Here is a 21,979-nt window from a genome sequence, read left to right as displayed (position 1 = left end):
AATAGTAACATGAATTACTAATAAACTGAATGAATTCATAAAATCTATTTTCAATGCCTTTAATGGATTTTGAAAAACTTTTTTTATTGAAGTATAACATATCTCTAGTAGATTTTGATGTTTTCATGCCAACCCATTATTTACACATTGAATAATAACCCTATAGACAAGGGCAATCTTTAGTATATACAATTCCATCAAATCTAAACATCAAGTATTATTCAAAGTGTTTGGATTTTTTCTTTGATAGCCAAGTATCAGAAGTTTGTGTTAAAGTCCCTGGCAGATAAGAACTTGCTCTCTTCAGCAGCCTTCTCAAAGGGGTTTCAGGAGAGAAGCAAGCCCTACTGCCTCTAAAACAAAACCCGCTGAGCACCATCCTCAGAGGAAGGCCATCGGCCTCCCCTAAGGGAAACAAAGCCACTAAAGAGTCACACAGTACACACTCCTCCAGCCGAGGCAGACCTGGGGCATAATTACCTTCCGAAGACCGTGCTTGTCGGTCCTGAGTCTTTTCCTGGGTCCATCTTCAACTTCAGCGTCTTCAGTAGGGTCCTGTGTCCTCTTCGTGTGGTTTCTTTTTTTCCCATTTACATTACCTTGGAATGGGGGATGGGGGAAACTTACATGAAAAACACTCCACAAGCCACCCTCCAAAGCAATGATCACCTAGCCAGGGCATTCATGTGCAAATCCAGCCCCTGATGGGCTTCCTGTAATCCTGTCGGTTTCCAGGGCCTAAGTATTACAGACCAAATCTCTTTGCATTTTGCAAATTGCAAGGGACCATTTCCTGTAACATCAAATTCTGGAAAATCCTTATCTAATCTATAGATTATTATATTGGTATTTGTTATAATTACATTTTAATGTACTATAGCATTAAATTTAAATATAACCCACTAGATTACTAACATTCAAAGACTAGTGGAATTTAAATGTAACTTTAAAAAGTACACAACTTGTTACTTTTTATACATTTCCTGAAAGAAGTATGTTAAGTAGCAACACTCCTTTTGTATCTGCAAATTAAGGGCTTTCTCCATGTTAACTATGCCAGTTATTAGGTATTTCCAGGAATATCAACTAATTCAAGATTTAAGGTCCTGACCTAGAAAAATAAGATGTAATAAGGTAAGAGCGCAAATTCTAGAGAGGTGATTAATTTGAACACACCAATGTTTATTTCAAGCACAAATCCAGTATTTCCATTTGCATGACTGTTTTACAGAGGTTCCGGGTTTATCCCTGGACTGTTCGTCAGACATCTGATGGGAGGGCGGTGTCATCCTCAAACCTTACTACCAGGTGGGACAGAGTAGCACAGCCAGGAGTGTGGCATCCAAGAGTGCCTCAGGAGGACGTGCAGCTGGCCACACCCTGGTCACTCTGCCCAGGGCCTCAGCACAGGCGGAGGTGGTGAGGGTACTGCCAGTCCTAGACCAGTGAGCCCCCAGCACTATGGGCTGGCCCTAGAGGCCCACCGGGAAGAGGCCTGCCGAGCAGTGGGGTCTGCTCCGCGGCTCACCAAGCACAACCAGCATAGGGCAGAGCCAGCCTGACCTGCCGGAACCTCCTCAATCCGGTTTGCCCAACCTCATCAACATGTGTCCACTGAGCTACAGATATCTGTGAGCAGCAACTGCCACCTCACCTTCACACAGGTGAGATGATGTCACCGTCCTTTACCTAAGACCCTCCCCCTGCACCCGAAGTAAGAAAGCAGGCGTTTCATACAGACGTAGGCAATGTGGGCATCTGTTTGAACTCCTCACACTGAGGCCATGGGACAGCTGATGCCACCGACACAGCCCATCATCTTGGTTATTGGCATTGGGGGCCCCCAAAAGGGAGGCTAGAGGGCCTCCAGGACAAGCACACACCTGACATACACTGAGAGTGGAAAGCAACCCTGTCCTCCTGTCTGCCAAGTACTCAGTACACACAATCACAGTCACACTTAACTCTTGAAGGGTTATAGTTAAATCTGGCTTCAGGAAAGCCTAACTCATTCTTAAATAAGCCAGTCATTGAAAAGGCCCACTCTTCTAGATCTAGTGTACTGATGAAGAGTCAAGCGAACGTCTGCCTTTTAAAGAAAATGCACAAATCCAGAACATCCTCGCTATTCTAAATTATAGTATTTGCAACAAACGCTGAACAAATTGAACAAAATTCAATATTAATATAAGAGACAGTTGATGTGGAGATCTAGAAAGGCCTAACATCAACAGCATCTGTGAACAAACAGGAAGGTCGCCTAAGTGCGTGCGCAGAAAGAGTCGGATGCACGCGGTGCTGGTCTAGAAGTGGTCTAGAAGCACATGCCAGTGCACACAGTGACTAGTGCAATGACTTCTGGGTCTTGGTCTCCTTTTAGGTGAGTCTTGAAACACTTTATATTTGACCTCTCCAAAACTCTTCAGTCATGAACCTTGAGAGATACAGAATTGTTTTGTATTTTAAATTGATAACCATATATTTTTTATGTTAGAAATGTCGGTTTTCCATGACATGTGTCCAACCATGCTCGGATGACAGATCTGACCGCTGTTACAGGTTCTCTCCAAGCTTAATAGTGTTAAGCCTCCCTTCTCTTTCCAATGACCAAAGCAAAGTTGCATTTTTTGTTTTTTAAACTGAAGGCCTAAGAAGAACCAGAGGACAGCCACATTTAAGGTCAGTCCACAGTCACCTTCCTCACCCTGTGAGCTCTCAAGCAAACAGGCCAGGAACGCCCTCCCTGCTCCCAGGTCCAGAGCCCCCCACCTGCAGAGGTGAGAACCTCCTGAGGTGCAGGCATAGTTCCTGCCGGGAGGGCATCCCCGCGGGGCCACGTGCCTGCAGTCTGACCCGACCACATCATGTAAGCCTGGAGTCCTAGAGACCGCCTAGGCTCCTTTCCTTCTTGTGTCCCCCCTCACACCACCCCATCGGCTGCAAAGGCTAGAGTGCCCGCTCCACTTGGGCTCACAGGCCAGACAGAGGATCACACTGAGCAGCTCTCATGACAACGAGGGAGAAAATGCAGACAGCAGAGGTTGCTTTATTGTGACCACACGCACTCTGGTTGCTGGCACGAGCACCAGGGGTCAGAGCTGGGGGGAGCGGCCACGCTTCCCTACAGTTCCCAGACCGGAGCTCAGCTGGCTACACGACACACACATCACAACTAAGCAGAGTACACTAGTACAGCTTTACGTTTACCAGAGTCTTCTTCAGACTGGGAAGAGGCCACTAGGGCAAACTTTGTGTTATAGCGCGCTTTCTGTTTCTCGTTGAGCATGTCCCACTGGGATCCAAGCAGCTCTTCAATCTCCTCACCTGAGGCGTCTGGGTGCTCAGCAACAACCTGTGGACACAGGAAAGGTGGGGTCAGAAGGCCACATACCTACAACTCACCTGGGTTTTGTTTTGCACAAAATCCAATGCACAGCCCTTGGGAACTCAGCATGTGGTGTATTTATTCCATCACGGGACAATGCCCCACAAAAGCTTCAAAGAAAATTAGTGATTATCTGATGCTATAACCCATTGAAAGCTCATAAATAAAAGCAGTGCTGGTGAAAAGAATTCAACTGTATTTATGTCAAGGGAGGAAACAATAAATGGTAAGAGGAAAAAATACACTTTTCCAAAATCACTAAATTATTACTAGTAAGTTACAATTATCTAGACATCCTTGAAAAATCAGTGGTAGGACAAGTGCCATGGAAACACTACCTGTCAACACAGGGGTGAAGTCTTAGCTTGGCTTTCTCATTTGCTATAGCATACACCCTGCAGCTCTCAGGTACATGCTCTGGAAGGATGGCATAGATGGCAGGCCAAGGAGCACACCATGATGCCTCACGGTGCAGGCCAGCACGCAGAGACAAGCCCCCTGCATGGCCCTCCAGCCATGCTGGGACTGCCAGCATGAGCACCCCGGAAGCATGCTAGAAACGAGGACCTCAGGCCCCACCCCAGACTTGCCAACCAGGAACCTGCATTTTCCCAAGGTCTGCAGATGATCCACGGGCCCACAGCCTTGTCTGCACACTAACAACCAGAGAAGTTTTAAAGCCTCTGGTGTTCAGGTCCCACCCAAGGCCAGTTCATTCTCTGGGTCTGGCATCAGTGTTTTCAAGACTCTCGGGGGCTCTCATGTGCACCAAGCCTGAGAGCTATCAACACCAGGGGCACAGAGGTGGACAAACGATGGCTGGCAAGCCAAACCCGCCCCACCTCCTGTTTTTATATGGTCCATGAACTAAGAATTGATTTTACATTCTTAAACGGTTGAAAAAAAAAGTCAGAAGAATATTTCCTAGCACATACAAATTACAGGAAATTCAAGCCTCCGCGTTCGCAGAGAGTTTACGGGAAGCAGCCACAGGCACCCCTTCAGCTGTCTTCTGGGGCTGCTCTCCTGCTACAAGAGCAGAGCTGAGCGGACACAGGCCTCAACTGCCCCGGAGGCCCTCTCGGAAAGGTCTGCTGCCTCATTCTGAGCACTAGCCAGCACGCTTTGGAGCCAGACCCCAGATTCGCATGCGGCTCCCCCACGTGGCAGCTCTGTGAACTTGGGTAAGTGAAGGTGTCTCCCCCTCTGTGATGTGGGGCTGCTAACACTTCACCTGGCAGTGATAAGGGATCAACGAGTTAATCCTGCTGGTCACTATTACCACCTAGATCCACCACCTGCCCAACAAACGGAGGTAACCTCTGCCCCAAAATGCAAACCCCCACTCACAACATGGGTCACTGCAGACGGCTTCCTACAGCCTCCCGTGTCCCCCACACCTCATCGTGTCCTCCCTGGCCCTGATGGACGCTGGCACACCACCAACTTCCACCCACCCTCGCATCTCAGAGCATGTGCATTTTCAGATGTGGATCAACAACCACCTACCCAATCATCCTGCCCTTCGGTGTCCTCACAGCCCGAGAACGCCTTCTGCAATTCAAAGTCCAGCTCTGGGCTCCAGAGTTCCACCAGGTGTTCTCCTCGGTGTCCCTTGTGAACTGTCACCATTCCCACCTTGCCCCTGCCTCGGCAGTCCCAGCCCCACACACACCTGCTTCCTCCTCTCATCTTGGGGCAGGGCATCCTCACCTCTTGGCCCAGCAGGATTCTGTCCTGCCTGCCCATCCTTCAGGAGGGTGAGCTCAGCAGCTCCAACATTTCAAGCATCAAAGGTCTCAGACGTTCATGCAACAAAGGTTTCTGTGCAGAGTTCAAAGTCACAGGACAATTGCCTTCTGGAACTCTCCACTTAAAGATTCCTCAAGATTAGCACATGCATCTGTGGACCCACCACCCTCCTTGGTCACCCACCCCTGAGTACAATATCCTCAAACAGAATGAATCCCAGCAGTGTTCACAGCTGCTTCATCAAACAGGACTCCTGAATCCTCCTTGAAGCCCCCTTCCCCTTGCACCTAAATCCATGCCAGGCTGGCCAGCTCCACTCCTGAACATCTTTGTATCCACCCCATCGAGATGGCTATGGTTTCAGCAACCAGTCTGCTGGCTTTCAGTCCTATCCATTTACCTGCTGACATTCGCATCCTAAAAGGTCTCCCTCCTTGCAACCAGAGGGACCACAGCCCAGCCCACATGTAGGGTAGGGTCCCTGCCACTTGGCAATATCTTCCATGGCCCCCCATAACCTGGAACCCATCCTCACCCCACTTTCATCACTCCCGGAACAACTCTGCACTCAGGGGCACAATGGCAGCAGGCTCCATCTCCCCCTGAAACATTCTCTTCCACCAGGCTGACTTCAGATCACCCTTTTAATTTCAGCTACAATGCTATATTTACTCACTCACTCATTCATTCAAGGAACATTCTGTGCTAGGGACAGAAAATAAAAAGGTCACAGCAGTCACCATCCCACCCACAGTGCTCACCTTCTGGAGGACCATCTGCTTATTTTTCATCCCTAACCATATACTGTGTACTCCAGTGGGGGCGCAGAGTATCTCCATCTTCATTTTAGGTTAATAAGGCACTGGCTGCTCACTGAAGTTGATGGGTTTCATCAGCGAAGCAGTGCAGTACAATGCTTACATGTTCTGTGTGTGCTCGTGCGTGACCACGCACACACACGTGATTATTCGGGCCAAGTCCCAGTCCTTCTTCCTGCCTGTGTCCTCCTACTGGTAAAGGAGAGTCACTTTACATATCTGAGTTCAGGGTGGCTAGCTGTAAGACAGGGATAGTTTACGCCAACCTCAAAAGGCCTTTATGAGAATTGAATATAATTTTTCACAGTAACATACTGCAATGTATCTTACAGATGGTAAGCACTCAGTAGTGGCTACTTCCATATTTTTTTAAAAATTTATTTATTTGTGGGGCGCCTGGGTGGCTCAGTTGTTAAGCGTCTGCCTTCAGCTCAGGTCATGATCCCAGGGTCCTGGGATGGAGCCCCGCGTCAGGCTCCCTGCTCAGCAGGGAGTTGGCTTCTCCCTCTGTCCCTCCCGGACCCGACTTGTGCTCTCGCTTGTTCTGTCAAATAAATAAATAAATACATAAATGAATAAATAAATAAATCTTTTTTTAAAAAAGATTTATTTATTTGAGAGACAGAGAAAGAGAGCATGTGTGCAAGCAGGGGCGGGGGTAGAGGGAGAAGGAGAGAGAATCTTCAAGTAGACCCCTCACTGAGTGCAGAGCCCGACGCGGGACTCCATCTCAGGACCCTGAGATCCTGACCTAAGCCAAATCCAAGAGTTGGGATTGGGACACTCAACTGACTGAGTCACCCAGGCGCCCCAACCATATATATTTTTTTAAGATTTTATTTATTTGAGAAAGAGAAAAAGAGAGAGAGAGAGAGAGAGAGCGCATGAGCACAGAGGGAGAGGGAGAAGCAGACTTCCCGCTGAGCAGAGAGCCCGATGCAGGGCTCGATCCCAGGACCCTGAGATCACGACCTGAGCCAAAGGCGGGCGCTTAACCGACTGAGCCACCCAGGTGCCCCGATTTTTAATAAACTATCTCAGACATACAAAAAAATATGGAAAACCAAATACCCACAAGCTCACACACTGTGCTGATTGAACTGTTACCACTACAAAGATTCAGAGCGCTCCTCAGAGATTGCACTCCCTGCCCTCAGCCCACCTGTCGCCTCACACATCCTTTGAGAGCTCTGTGCGCCTTTTAGACTTCTGAGATGGCTACAGTCCCCTACAGCTCACACCTCAACTCCTGGTACTCCTGCCTCCCTACTGAACAGCACTGGCCAGTGTAGCCAATGCACAGTGTAGAAGCGGTGGCATACAGTTTGTCAGGTCTAAGACTTCGTAAGACCTCATCCTGCCCTCTCTCGGATCACCTGCTCCATGAGAAGCCAGCCTCTGTGCTATGAGGACACCCAGCCACCCCATGCAGAGGACCACACGATGAGGCCTCCCACAGGCAACAGCAGGACAGCACCTCGGAAGAAGACCCTCCAGCCCCAGTCAAGCTTTTAGACGATGCAGCCCCAGCCAACATCTCAACTGGGACCTCATGGGACATTCTGAGTCAGAACCACCCAGCTAAGCTGCTCCCCAATTCCTGACCCACAGAAACTGTCCAAGAGTCCATGTGTGTTGTTGTTTTAAGGCACTTAGTTTTGAGGTCATGTGTTATGCAACACTACATAACTGACACGAATATATATACAAAGAATGGAGACATATTGCATGGTTCAACTCTAATGCATCTGTAAAAATTAGGATCAGAGAAGGTGGAAAAGATTCTTTAAAAATGGGAAACGGAGACCACACACATCAGTAGTCAATGACATTGCTACTGACGCTTGAAGCCTTCAGTAAATTCTTCCTGCGCTGTTCATCACAGTGGGGATCCCCCAGCTGCTGCTCTCGTCTCCTTGCCTGCAAACAGAGTCCCCCCCCACCCTCGTCCCACCCAGGTCCTCATCAGTGGGCCTACATCCCACTGTGGACATTGTCTTCCAGCAAACTCATTGCCCCACCTGCAGCCCCTCTAACTATATTCCAGAACACCACAGAACACACTTGTGAGCTGCACATCTAAGCTGAGCCCGATGGACAAAGATGAACAAGCAAAACATGTTAATGAAGAACTCAATACATTTCACAAAGCATAACACTTTCCTTCATTTGCAAGAAGCTGGACCTCAAAAAAAAGTCAAGTGGCAGCCAAATGTCCTTGATAGTCATAGTCTTCTATCTAGTGACCCTAGAAAAGGGGGGTCCAGAAAGCAGAGGGAAGTCTCCATCCAATGCTGTTCCTCAAGAGTTGGGCATTGATTAATCAATCAACCAAACAAAAACATCCTCGGAGTCACCACTACCTCCCAAAAGGAAAATACAACCTAGAAAGACCCAGATTATTCTCAACTGGAGTCTAGGATTACTTATTACAGAACCAGCACATACACACTTGTAATAAAAACAAAGTAACTGAACCAGTTAAAGAGCATCCTGCCATCATCACTCTTCTGACAACACATAATTACTCAAAATCAACTAGCACCTGAGCCCAGCTGGGAGGGAGGGGGCCCATGGGCCTCACACTGCCCCTCAGCCCTACAGAGACTGGGTACAAGCAGGGAAGAGCAGGGCAGAGCACCTGTCTTTAATGCAGAACTGAATTTTAACTGTACACCTTCAGTTTGGTTGTTGCATGTAGCAGGATGCCAATGGCCACGCTGTACAGAACGGGCTCTGGAGGGCGCTCAGGGCCAGAGAGCTCCAGAGCAGAGGCACGGCTCCTTGAGGGCAGAGCACCTCACCCATGTGTCAGCCTTCAGGCCACAGCCTGTCAGCAGTGTCCGGAGTGACAGGCTTCTGTTTGTTCTTGGCACATTTCTTAGTACTAGAAAGGCCATCTGAGAGCGATTTGGGTCCCCAAAAGCAAAAAGGGTGGTCTTTGTAAAGTGGCTTGAATTCTCAGGCACCCACTTTTCTCTCATAATTTCAAATGAGTGGAGAGACCATGGAGAAACAGACTAGGAACAGGCTGGAGCGCAGCTGGCTGTCCCAGAGCATGCAGCTCTCCAGCAACCACGATAGGCATCCGCTGTCGACATGGGAGTGCACATTCAGAGCGTGCCACTGGAGCCCCTGGCCGGCAGCAGGCCCGGTGTGGTAGCTGCTCACACTGCTCAGTGCTCTGCATGGTTTCAAACCCGGCAGTGGCCACGGCTCCTCCACCTTCCCTGGGAAGACGTCTCAGCTCTGAAACAGAGGACACACGTTCACAGCTACACGTCTACTCTTCTGGGATGGATGTAGGTAGACAGGTGGTAAACAGGTGGCCATGCTACACTTCTCACACTTCACAGAACGGGATGGGGTGTGCACAGCCGTCAGCACACTGCCCTCCCCCGGACCGCCAGTGGGCTCACGGCACTGGTGCCCGGAGTCCTGCTGTAGGGGCACAGCACCGCTATCGCTCCTTTCACAGCCTTCCAGCTTCGAGCACTGTGCCGTCTCCTTGGGCGCCAAGGGCCAAATACCTGGGCGTGACATCATAATACATAAAAAACACGCATCTTCAATTCCACTATATGTTGCCTAATTTCTCTTGAAACCAGGTGGAAGAAAGGATGGGGGTTCTCACTGCTGCTCAGCATTCCTGAGGCACTGGCTTGTGCTGCTCACCTGGGGGCTGGGGAGACCACCCTCATCACAATTATCATCTGCAGCACCCTGGCTGCCAATGGGCTGAGCAGCATCTCTTCACGGATGCACTGGCTGTCCAGACTTTTCTAGAAATTGCCATTTTCACAGCCTTCAGGATCATTTGAGCTTGTACACACCATTCATCCTTTCATCGTGTTCATGGTGTCCTTGGCACATACACTTTCATAGCTCCTCAACCATCTATGAGCAGTTTGGCTTAAGAAATCCTCCCCTCTCCCAAAGCACAAAGCTGTTCCACAGGAGCTGAGCTGTGAAACCACTGGGGTGGTCCCAGTGCCCATCCTGAGCAGCCAGCCTGTCCAGCTGTCTGCACCCCTTTCCCATCGCTTCCACATGCTCCAGAGTCTGCTTCCGGGCTCTACTCGGGGTGCTGCCACTGCCCTGAACATCCGAGGCACAAACATCCCTGCTTCTAGCAACAGAACTTCCTATGGGACAGGGCAAGTCTTCAGAATGAGGCTGTTTATCATCCACTTAAAAAGTGCAAAGAAATTCCTATTGGGAGCTTTATTAGGATTATACAAAATTTATAGTTTAATATAAGGAGAATTGACAACTTCAACTTCAGAATACTGAACCTTCCTATCCATTAACATGTCTGTTTATTTAGGTCCGCTAAAGCACCAAGCATTATTTTTCTCCAAAGTTATACATATTGTGTTATATTTATTTCTTGGTACCTTATTTTTTGCTGCACTCATAAATGGTATGTCTTTTTTTTTTTCCTTAAGATTTTATTTTTAAGTGGGGCTCAAACTCATAACTCCGAGATCAAGAGTCACATGCTCTACCAACTGAGCCAGCCAGGCGCCCCAAATGGTATCTGTCTTAATACTACGTTTCCTCTTTGCTGCTGTTCTTGTATACTGATCTTACATCCACCAGTCCTAGTGAACTCTTATTAATTCTAAATATTTTCTGTAGATTCTCTTAAGTTTTCCACACAGACCTCTGCAAACAACGGCAGCTTTATTTCTTCCTTTACAATTATGCCTTTTTCATTCCTTTCCCTTACCTTACTGTACTGGCTAGTATTTTCTCTACAACACTTAAGGTAAGCAGTTAAAGAAAGGCATCTAGTCTTGTTCACAATTTTAAAGAGAATGCTTCTAAAGTTTTATTAGTAAACTAGTATGATGCTTACTGAAAGTTTCTGATTGATATTCTTCAAGAGATTAAGGAAGTCACCTTCCAATTCTGGCTTGCTAACTTCGTATCAAAGAGCAATGAAATTTATCAAATTGCCTTTTCTTCATCTACTGAGAGGATCATTTAATCTGCAACACAGTGAATCACATACTAGATTTTCTCACATTACACCAACTTTACATTACTGAGAAAAGCCCTACCGACCCACTCACTTCAAGTACTATTGAACATAACAAAAAAAACAGGCGCTTAATCCCTTCAGTTCTTTACAATCAAGCTTTACAACGTACTAACAGATGCCATATTCTACGATGACAATTAAGGAAAGTGTTCAAATGCTTTCATCGTTGATATATCCCTGTCCCTGGTATCTTCTCACCCACAATGGGAGAGACATTTTCGTAACCAAGAGTGCAGAGGCAAGCATCTTTGCCCCCAAGGGTGAAAATGGCTGCTCTCTAACAATACTTATCTATTAGATCGAAAAACTCTGCCAGGCTCACTACAGACTGCTGATAATGCTGAGAAACAGAGAAAGAGCATTGAAGGGATGTTCCTCAAATTCAGGAACTCCCCAGAATAAATACACAACACCTGAGAACCCATCACAGTACCCACCTCATCCCTGTGCTTCTGACAGAAAACCAAAAACTGGGATGCCGCATCTCCCTTCCTGCTTCGTGGAGCAGAGGCCGTGGTCTTCTTCCTTCCAGGAGGAGACCCTACTCCTCTCTTGGGATCGGCTTCTGCCATCTTCTGAGGAGTACTCTTTACCGTCCCAGGGTCACTTTCTTGGTTTTCGGCAGAGCTAGACAGCTTGGCTCTCCGCCTTCTCTTGATGGGAACGCCCTCTTCTCTCATGGACTTGGGGTTATCAGCAGCTTCTTCAATGACTCCTGAGGATTCTACCATTTGTCCCGGAGACTCCACAGCAATGCTTGCCTCCTTAGCTACGTGAGGGTTGAGATGAAGCTGGTCCCCCACGTAGAGGAAAGTGAACTTAGCTCTCCGCTCCTCTACCGACATGCTTGCAGCTTCTTCTGCTTGAACGATGCCCATTTCCCACTGGGCCCTCAATTTCCCTGAAATAGGTTTCAACAGCTGAAAAGAAAAACATAAGACATTGTAAGTTTCATTATACAAACAAAAAAGTAACCCACTTTAAAAAAAGGATACTTTTATAATTCCAGATAAATTTAGAAATCAAAAACTATAAAAACCAATTAACTTGAAGGTTTTAGACAGAAATCAGCCCAATATAATAACTACTATTTCTTTAAACAGGAAGTCAATTCCAATCACATTTAACTAATGTAATATGTATATCACATAATATATATTATATATAACATTTTTTATATTTTTATATATACAGAAAGAATAAAAGTTATAAAACAAATTATCTCTATCATCAAATGGGTAAAACGAATAAACTGTTCCTAAGGAAACTTGTCATGTTTTGTAACAGAGTGTACTTGGGCAAAGTTAAACAACGACAGACATAAGCCATTATAATAAATCAAGCAACCGTAATTTCAAAAAAGATAAATAAGAATAAAAATTAAAGTTTTGGTCTAAAATTATACTTAAGGAACATCTATCACCTTAATCTTCTCAGCTTTCGTGGGTGCCTGCTTGGCACTTTCCTGGCATAATTTTTCAAACTGTCCTTCTCCTTCAAAAGCTACAAGGCTCTTCTCAAATATCCAAGCTCTTTCTGGGGCATCACCAAAGAACTGTACGTGATACTGGCGTGCACTCTTTTTCTGACCTAGTTTTTAAAATAAAATGTTAGAACTTGAAAGTTAGAATTTCGGATGAAATTAGGCAAGTCTATTAATAATTACTGATATGAAGCTGGAAGCTGCTTTGAGGTCGTTTTATCTGGTGCTGCTTGAGTCTGCTAACCTCGAAAACAGTCCCACTCTCTTCATCCCCACCATGCTCCATGTCAAAGAGAAAGGAAACGCATTTATGAGGGACTCAGATAAGATTCAAATTAAACTAGGAAAGAAAGTGGACATCTCCTTCCTTCCAAGATCCACTTAAAAAGATTACCAAATAGAGAAGGCCAAGAGACAACAGCAGCAAAAGGGCCATTCAACAGAGAGGGGCCTGTGCAGCAATGAAGGGACAGAGACTGGTGTCAGACAGCCTGAGTTCAAATCCCAACCTCACCACCTACCAGCTGGGCAACCTTGGGCTGGCTACTCACTCACAATGTTCACAGGGGGAATTAGGGCACCACTGACCCCTGAGGGCAGCCATGAGGTCACAGGGTAACCCCTCAGATGTCTACTGCTGTTCTTCTTAGAATAAAGGAAGAAGCCACATCCTACAGTGCAGCCAGAAGGGAGGTGGGTGAGGAAAGAGACACTTGATCCCAAAATCCAAGAGAGGAGATGCCATTTTCGGCTGAGGAAGAGTGAGGTTGAAAACAAGCAAGCTGGTTAAAAGGTCAGATTTCGGTATGCCTGGGTGGCTCAGTCAGTTAAGCATCCGACTCCTGAGCTCAGCTCAGGTCTTGATCTCAGGGCATGAGTTCAAGCCCCGCGTTAGAAGTCAGATCTCTGTACCAAGTGGAACAAGAAAAGGGGATCTCCATAGGAGGACTACCAGCCCCTGCTCCTTCATAGAGAATGCCGGTCACAAGAAATCCAAGAACACTTCCTAAAGAACCAACACATCCAAGAGGAAAAACCTCTCCATTGAGTCTTCTGGAGATCCTCCCAACTAAATGGACAACGACCAGCTGGCCCCTCTAAAATAAGCTAACAGTCTCCCCACATACAGGCTGCAGCAGCTCTGAGTGGTACCCTCTCAAACACAAATGCAGCGTCAAGGACCCCCAGGACCCAGGGAAGCCCCCAGCAAAAATGAGTCCAAGACACATAGAAATAAGCAGTCTCTGCAAGGCCACACACACAAAACACCAGGAAGAGAGGACACCTGACAAAGAAAAAGTCTAGTTTGCTATGAAAAGAGAAGAAAAAGAGCTACTGGAAACTTTAAAATACAATTACGAAAAAAAAATCAGCAAGAAAGCTTGGAAGGTAAGTTAAGAAATCTCCCAGAAAGAAAAATAAGGTGAAAAACATCTACTCCCATAAGAAACCTATAGGATCAATCCAGGAAGTACCATACCCAAATAACTGTTCTTCTAGAGAGAGAAACAGAGAAAGCTGTCAAAGAATGAACACAAGACCATATCTCAGAACTAAAACAATCCTAAGTGCCTCATCCAATACCCATACCAATGCACATCTTTCTGACATTTAAGGTGTTGGGGGAGGGGACAAGGGCAGCTTCCGCGTTAATGGAATAAAAAGTAGAATAACAAGGTACTTCAAGAGCAGCCCCGGATGCTAGAGGGAAATGCTGTAATACCTTCAAAATTCTGAAAAGAATTATTTTCAACATAAAATTCTATACTGAGCCAAACCATCAATCAAGTGTGAAAACACAGAAGTAGCATCCTCCGAATGACAGGGAATCAAATTTACCTCTCATACACACTTTCTTAGAACCCCAAAAATATACTCTAGCAAAAAAGGAAAACTGACCAAAAGTGAGCACAGTGTGGAGCCACAGAAAACAACGCATATAACTCAGGAAAGCATCTTAAAATAAAGTCTAAGATTACTACTATGCAAAAGGTTAAGAGTGCCAGCAATACAGATTGAAGCATGAAAATGGAAGATTCCAGGAGAGAACTCCAGGGGAAGAAAAGATAAAAGAACTCTTCCATACCAAAAGAAAATCTGAGCAGCAGGGAAAGCGGATTAAAAGATGAGATCCAAAGGGTGCCTGGGTGGCTCAGTTGGTTAAATGTCTGACTCTTGATTTCAGCTTAGGTCATGATCTTGGGGTCCTGGGATCAAGCTCTACAGCGAGCTCCATGCTCTGCGCTCAGAGGCTCAGCACAGAAGCTGCTTGAGATTCTCTCTCCCTCTACTCCTACCCCTCCCCCTGCTCACGCACACACACACTCTAAATAAATAAGTAATCTTTTTTTTTTTTTTAAAGATGAGATCTAAGGAGCAGAAAAGGAAAATGATAATCACACACAGGTTTTCACTTTTTCCCCCAAAAGGAGAAACTATATAATAGGATGAGTTTCAGGGACAGAGAAATGAATATTTGAAAAAAAAAAAAAAAAATAATAATAATAAGGCTGTATAGCCTTATATAGCAAAGTATATGATTTTAAAAAGAAAAGCAGGGGTGCCTGCCTGGCTCATCAGTGGAGCATGGGACTCTTGATCTCGGGGTCGTGGGTCCAAGCCCCACATTGGGTGTAGAGCCTATTAAAAAAAAGAAGAAGAAAGAAAGAAAGAAAGGCAATAATTAACTCCAAGAAAAACAAAAAGTTGTACAAAAAAGAAAATGCAATTACAGAACACAATTTGCTTTTCACTGAATGATATTTACATAGTCAAAATTATGTAAACATTTATGTTTGATGTAATAAAAACAGTGAGTTAATTTGCCCCCTGCAGTGGCTGGTAGGCTAAAAATTAAAACAAAAAACACCAAAGAACAGAGGATGGGAAGAAAAGAAGAAATGACTGAAGAGAGCAGTCTTCATTTTCCATAATAGAAAATCAACAGAAAATATCTAAATGATAAATCAAAAGATAGTAATTAAAACTAGAAGAAAATGTTGAAAGAGTTAAAAATAATTAGCTCTAAGTTCACTACTAGCCTCTCAATAGAATTCGGGCTGTTTTTAAGTGTGTATACTTCTTTGATTTTACAATAGGTGAGATTCAAAAATATGTTAAGGGATTTGTGACTTCTTCCATTACTTTAATACTCTGAAAGAACTTTCCTTGGTCATGAAAAGGACTATAAACATATGTCACAGCATTTGCATAATGAAGAAAATCTGTCACAGTGCATATGATGAAATAATATGAACTTACATTATTTTTTATAAATAATTACACAGAAAAAATGCTCTTTACAGGTCAGGTGAAAAAAAGCAGAGAAGAATACTATAGTCTGATCCCAAGTTTGTAAAATAAATGTAATTAGTTTCGAAGTTCTTTCCTATCTAGAAACTTGGTAACAATATAACCCAAATTTTCCCCTTTTTTATGGGTTTCTTTAATCCATATGAATTTCTCTGGTTCAAGTTGAGAGGTGAATATCTACCAGTTGTCCCACCATTTATTAGTAATTATTTCTTCCTGTGATTTCTGATGTTCATCAATCATGGTTGGTACAAAAACACCTGTCATTGACTCCCCCTACCTAGAATCCCTTCTAAGAGAACCTGTCCTCCACCAATAGCCCAGGTACCTAATTTTGCATTACAATCCTTTCCTCCCCATAATGGCCCAGTGGACTTAAGGTGGTCCCTGACCCTCTGGGCCAGACTGAGCCGGAGTCTCTCCAGATTCTATAGAATCCTTTGAATTAACAGCAGTCACCCATGCATGCAGAATGGACTCCACAAAGAGACAGGCTGCTTTGGAACTGAAGCTCTAGGGAGGAAGAGAAGCCATAAAAAAAAATGCAGACAAGTGCCTACAGAAGCAAGAATAGAGCACAGGGACAAAATCACAAGGACATGACACCACAAAATTCTACAGGAAATAAAGGACAAGCATCACCATGCCTGAATTTCCTGGTTTAGTCCCTGGGGGGCACTGGAGCACCAAAATAGGTAAAGCAGAAACTGACAAAATTGCAAATAAAAAAAGGCACATTCACTATCACAGTGGATGATTTTAACACACCTCTCTTAGTAACTGAGAGAACAAGCAAAAAAGAAAAAATCAGTAAGGAGATTATACTATAAAATAACCCAAGATACGAGAAAGCCAGATTACCTATATTTTTAGAAAATGCTGGAATTTAGAAATAAAGCAGTGAGGTTTCCCTTCCATAACAGAAAAAGTTGACAACAGAATTCTCCACAACAGATAATCACTCGACTCCTGACCCCAGTTATCTGATGAGAAGGCTAGTGGGGTAGAGGTGTGCCGAGAAGATGGCGCAGCTCTGGGTGCGACAGAATTCCGTTCTCTTCACAGTACAGTGTCTAAGACAAACATTTATTTTCTGTTCCCAACTTAAAGAGTCAGGCCTCAAAGCTGCTCATCGATCTGGATGCCCTTGTAGATAGTAGGCAAGACAAGTTATACTGCCATATATCACAAAAATGCTACTAAAACTTTCATTCATTTAGCTTTTCAAAGGAAATTTGAACTTTCAAAAGAGTGTGGACTGAGCTGCAGCTTATGAGTTGTATTCCCTTCTGCACGTACATTATACTTCAATTTTTAAAATCTGAGTGCATTACTAAGATCCAAATTCAAGCACATCTATAAATCCAAGCACGGTAAGTGGGAGAAAAAGGTTTACATACACAAAAATAAAGAAGGAAATAAAATTTGGCATGGGGATGGGGGTAAGGTGAGGGAGTTGCATCTCACAGGAAAAAAAAAAAAGAAAGAAAAACCTGCTTCACAAGACCCCCATGCTCAGCCAGATCCATGCCAGAAGCCACCCCTTCTTCAGGTCCCTAGTCCTTCCCCAACAAGGACGCCTAAACCCCCAAAGTATACCCATTACTCACCATGTTACTCCCACCATGGAGTTTCTGCATGCCAAGTGTTCAGGAATCATAAATGGACCCAAAGTTCTACTTGGAGCCAGATCTCAGTACTGCCTGGAGTCCTACCTCACACATCCCTGGTGAATTCTCTGTCTCTCATAGCACTGAACACAACTGGCACCCAGATCTGGGCTTCTACACACCACTGTCTTTTTTTTTTTTTTTTTAAGATTTTATTTATTTAATTGACAGAGAGAGCAAGAGAGCACAAGCAGGGGGAGCAGTAGAAGGAGAGGGAGAAGCAGGCTCTCCACTGAGCAGGCCCCTGGGATTATGACCTGAGCTGAAGGCAGACACTTAACCATCTAAGCCACCCAGGCGCCCCTACACCACTGTCTTCTAAAAAGACCCAAGTTTTCTTCAAGAAACTGGCTGATTCCATGACTAGGGCAAACAAAGTATAAAATGAGCATGGAACATCTTGTTGGGCCACATGTAAGAAGTGCTCAAAGGCTGACTGAGACATGTCAAAAGGACACTGCTGAAAGGGACTTAATGGGACTCCTGCTGGTTAAATTTGGGGCAATTTGAGCATTAGAAAGAGTAAGAACTGGGGCACCTGGGTGGCTCAGCAGGTTAAGCACCTGCCTTCGGCTCGGATCATGATCCTGGAGTCCTGGGATTGAGTCCTGCATCAGGCTCCCTGCTCAGCGGGGAGTCTGTTTCTCCCTTTGCCCCTCACCTCGCTTGTGCTCCCTCTCTCTCTCTCTCTCATAAATAAATGAAATCTAAAGAAAGAAAGGAAAGAAGGAAGGGAGGGAGGGAGGGAGTGGGGGGGGAGGGAGGAAAAGGACTGGGGGAAGGGGGTAACTGGGTGATGGGCATTAAGGAAGGCGCTTGATGTAATGAGCACTGAGTGTTATATGCAACTGATGAATTACTAAATTCTACCTCTGAAACTAATAATATATTACCATATTAATTAAATTGAATTTAAATAAAAAAAAATTTTTAAAGAGTAAGGACTATACTATATAACTAAATTTTTAAGAGGAAGCTCATTTACACAGAAAAATGCCAGTTAATTAAACACAGAAAGCATGATAAAAATGGACAGTTACCATTTTATAAGCCACTGGATCATAAAGGAATGCTAAGACCATGAGGAAAGACTGGCAGGGGAAACTAATCTCCAAACATGGCCACAGATCACTCACTAATGACAAAAAAAAAAGGACTGTATTTTCCACTGGAGAGTTTTGTTGGCCACCACCTACTGGGAAGTGGGACAGCTGACACCAAGAGCTCCTGATAAAATTCAACTGAGACATGTGTCCTTCTGTCATCCCCCTACCCCCCATTCTCACAGTTTCCTCTGACCCCTTTTCTTTTCAAAGGTCACGTGAATGTCCTATCAGCTGGAGGGTGTTCACCCTGGTTCCCTTCCTTTTGAACTACTTATCAAATGCACATTACCAGTCTTCTGAAGTTGATTTGCTTGTGATTACAAGTGCTCCCTCCCCTACATCCCCAAACACTGCCTACAGAAACACACTGCAAGATGGCAGGTATTCAGTGAAGGGCCAAGCTCAAGCCCCTTCCCTCAAGAACACCTACATGGTACACCTGGCTGGTCTTACGGACCTGAGTCTGATCACAAGAGACTAGAGCAGTGAGTGCTGGGGGCAGGGAGTGCCAGTCTAGACTGCAGGAGCCTAAAGAGATAGGACAGTGAACAGCTAACTGCAATGCAAGCACCCTTTTCAATCCAGAGCGAAGAAAAAACAGGCACAGGGAAAACACTGAAGATTGCTGGGGAAGTCTAAGCAAGGGTCCCGAGGATGGGGCAGTGTCACTGATGCAGTGTTTCCTTACATGTGTCTGGGTGTTGAGTTGGGCAGGAAGCTGTCCTGGTTCTCAGAAGATCCCTGCCAACGCATCTAGGGGTGAGGCACCATGAGGCCTACAGCCTCCATTCACATGGGTCGGCAAAGGAGTGTTCATACTCAGAAAGAGATGGAGCAGGCTAAAGTTTGCAAATACAGGTGAGGGTTCATGGGTGTCCACTGTACTGTTCCACTGTGAACCATGGGCTTGGACAGTTTTTAAGTAAAAAACAAATAAGCAAACAATAAATAAAAGCTTTCACAAAGCAAACAAACAAGCAACAAGATGGAACTGAAGTGTGAACCCTTGGCACTGCTGGGAAAGCTGGGGCATGTCTGGCGACATAAAGGCACTAAGAATGGGTACAAAATTATCTAAATTAAATGATCCAACACTGGGATCCTGCAGGGGAAATAACTGGTCAAACTGGAATGCTTTCAGGAAAGAGCCCTAGAGGTGACCAGGGGAAAGGGGATAGATACGATAAAAATTCACGGTTTACAAGTAAAAAAGAGGACAGTAACATGTGCTAACATCTGAATGCTCACTACTCACCACGCAAAGACCTTTCCAAACAAGTGTTATTATCATTACCCTCCTTTTTCATATGTAGGGAAATTGGGGCTTAAGGAAATTAAGCGGTTCATTACTAGACCAACCAGTTGAGTTAGACCCTGGCAAGCTGACTCCAGAGCCCATGCCTCCACTGGGAGCATAATGCTCTGCTCCAATGTTGTAAGCAAGAGTAAGGGCCAGAGAATAAAGGAGGAGGAAGTGAGAGATAATAAAAATGGTGCTGGAGTGAATGTCATTCAGACAGGCTGTTGTAGACTATAGGAATTATTTTGCTCTAAATCAGGGGAAAGATGTAATGAAATTAAGATTAATTAATCCCAGGAGCCGGAACCAAGAGACATTCGAAAGACCCCTTCAATCACATAGGTCTGAGATGCCGGGAGCTTCATATAAACAAAGTCAAAACCCCCAGACATTAAAAAGGAATTGCTTGTGATGTGCTAGGCAGACCAGTGGCGTGAAGTCATAAAGCCCACCGTGACTTCTACTTCGCTTTGCTGCGTGGTTTTAGAGAGCTGGGAAGGAACCAGCAACACCTCAGGCGCACACCTGTGTGCCTGCCCAGCCTCTGTCTCAACTGATAGTTTTTTTCATACTCTACCAAGTCTAGATGCCTCTGGGGTACATCCTGGGGTCCCTGAAGCCTCATGGAAGGGACTCCCCAATTCTGGCAAGCTGAGGATGCCAAAGGTCCTCCATGGAGTCAGAGCTGAAGCCGGCCCAAAGGTTCTTCTCTGGCCACTACAAGTCCTAAGCAGATGTGCTTTCCTGAGCCTCAAAGCAAAGTCCAACCAGCCCCCGGGGGAAGAAGGCTAGACAGGACTCAGAGGCACTCAGGACTCGAGCATGGTCCTCTCTGTTCTGAACCCACCCCCTCTCATGTCTGTTTGCCAGGTAGGCACCCCTGTGCCCCATCCCCAGCAGCCATCTGCTTCACACAGCAAGCCAACAGCACCCCAACTCGTAGTGGGAGCAGCAATGCCACTCCTGTGAGAGCTCAGGCCTCCAGCCAAAGAACAGGAGGGGACATGTACTCACGTACCACTAAGAAGCCATATAAGGCTGACTGATCAGCAGTACCAAGAGGCCAGGAAGCCCGCCTGGCCCAGCCCACAGCTCCAGTCACCCACAATTCTGAAGGGTGCACAGGTCAGTTGGGCACTACCCTGGCTCAACTCCAACACTGTGCTCACCATTTATCACCTTCCTCAAACTAAATTCAAACTTTACTCTGGAAGAACTTTCTAGAAGAATCTCAAACCACCTGAACTCATTTTTCCCTCCAAAAACACACGAGCTTTTATGTTTTGTGAGCTCCCCAATTAATATTTAAATTTGCATCTGCTCTAATCTGTATCATAACATATTATATCCCTAATGTGTTCTTCAACTGCTCCATAGACCAATTTATATTCCCAAGTTTCATGATGCCAAAGAAGATCATTTCTAGTTTTTTCCTTCTTCCCACAGGCCTAAAAAATAAACTGGGACATTTTTATAACCCAAACTTAGTATAAAATATAATTTCTGAAAATCATGCTGAAATAAGCAATCACTGTTTATCTAAACAATAAATTATCATAAAACCTAAAAAGCAATACAAAGCCAAGACTACTTCTATATTAATATTAATTCAATCAGATAAAGTACATATCTGAGTTGGATATAAAAAGAAATGGCAGTGTGTTACATCTGAACCAATTATTAACTTTAAAGTTGCAAAAATGAACCACCCACTGTAAATTCAACAACAAAAAAACAAAATCCAATTCACATATGGGCAAAGGACTAGATAGACATTTCTTCAGAGACATACAAATGGCCAATAAGCACAAGAAAAGATGCTCAGCATCACTAATCCTTAGGGAATTGCAAACCAAACTACAGAAAGTAGACAGACTATAGAACAGTGGGTGCCAGGTGCTGGGAGGAGCGAGAACGGGGAGTTATTCCTGAATGGACACCGAGGTTCAGATTCACAAGATGAGTGAGTCCTGGGATGGATGGTGGTGATGACCACTCAGCAATGTGAATGTGTTTAATACCACTGAGCTGTGCACTTAAAAATGGTCAAGATGGTAGAGTTTATGTTATGTGTATTTTTGCACAATTTTTTTAAATAAAAAAGAA

At 45.1% G+C, this 21,979-nt stretch overlaps 1 protein-coding gene across 4 annotated transcripts in view; it reads right to left on the bottom strand.

The window, feature by feature from the left end:
- The window catches only part of NSD2 (nuclear receptor binding SET domain protein 2), an 86,895-nt gene that overhangs the window by 30,667 nt on the left and 34,249 nt on the right, over positions 1-21,979 (bottom strand). For all 4 annotated transcript variants that reach the window (XM_078068296.1, XM_078068298.1, XM_078068295.1 and 1 more), the window contains 5 exons: positions 15,054-15,125; positions 12,426-12,592; positions 11,440-11,922; positions 3,208-3,352; positions 481-599 (listed from right to left, as the gene is read on the bottom strand). In XM_078068296.1, coding sequence (XP_077924422.1) covers positions 481-599; positions 3,208-3,352; positions 11,440-11,922; positions 12,426-12,592; positions 15,054-15,125 — 986 coding nt within the window. The remainder of the gene's footprint in view (positions 1-480; positions 600-3,207; positions 3,353-11,439; positions 11,923-12,425; positions 12,593-15,053; positions 15,126-21,979) is intronic.

Source organism: Halichoerus grypus, chromosome 3 (assembly GCF_964656455.1).
Source record: "Halichoerus grypus chromosome 3, mHalGry1.hap1.1, whole genome shotgun sequence".
NCBI classification, from domain to species: Eukaryota; Metazoa; Chordata; class Mammalia; order Carnivora; family Phocidae; genus Halichoerus; species Halichoerus grypus.
Note: the sequence above shows the minus strand (reverse complement) of the source record. Positions and strands in the feature narration are given on the sequence as shown.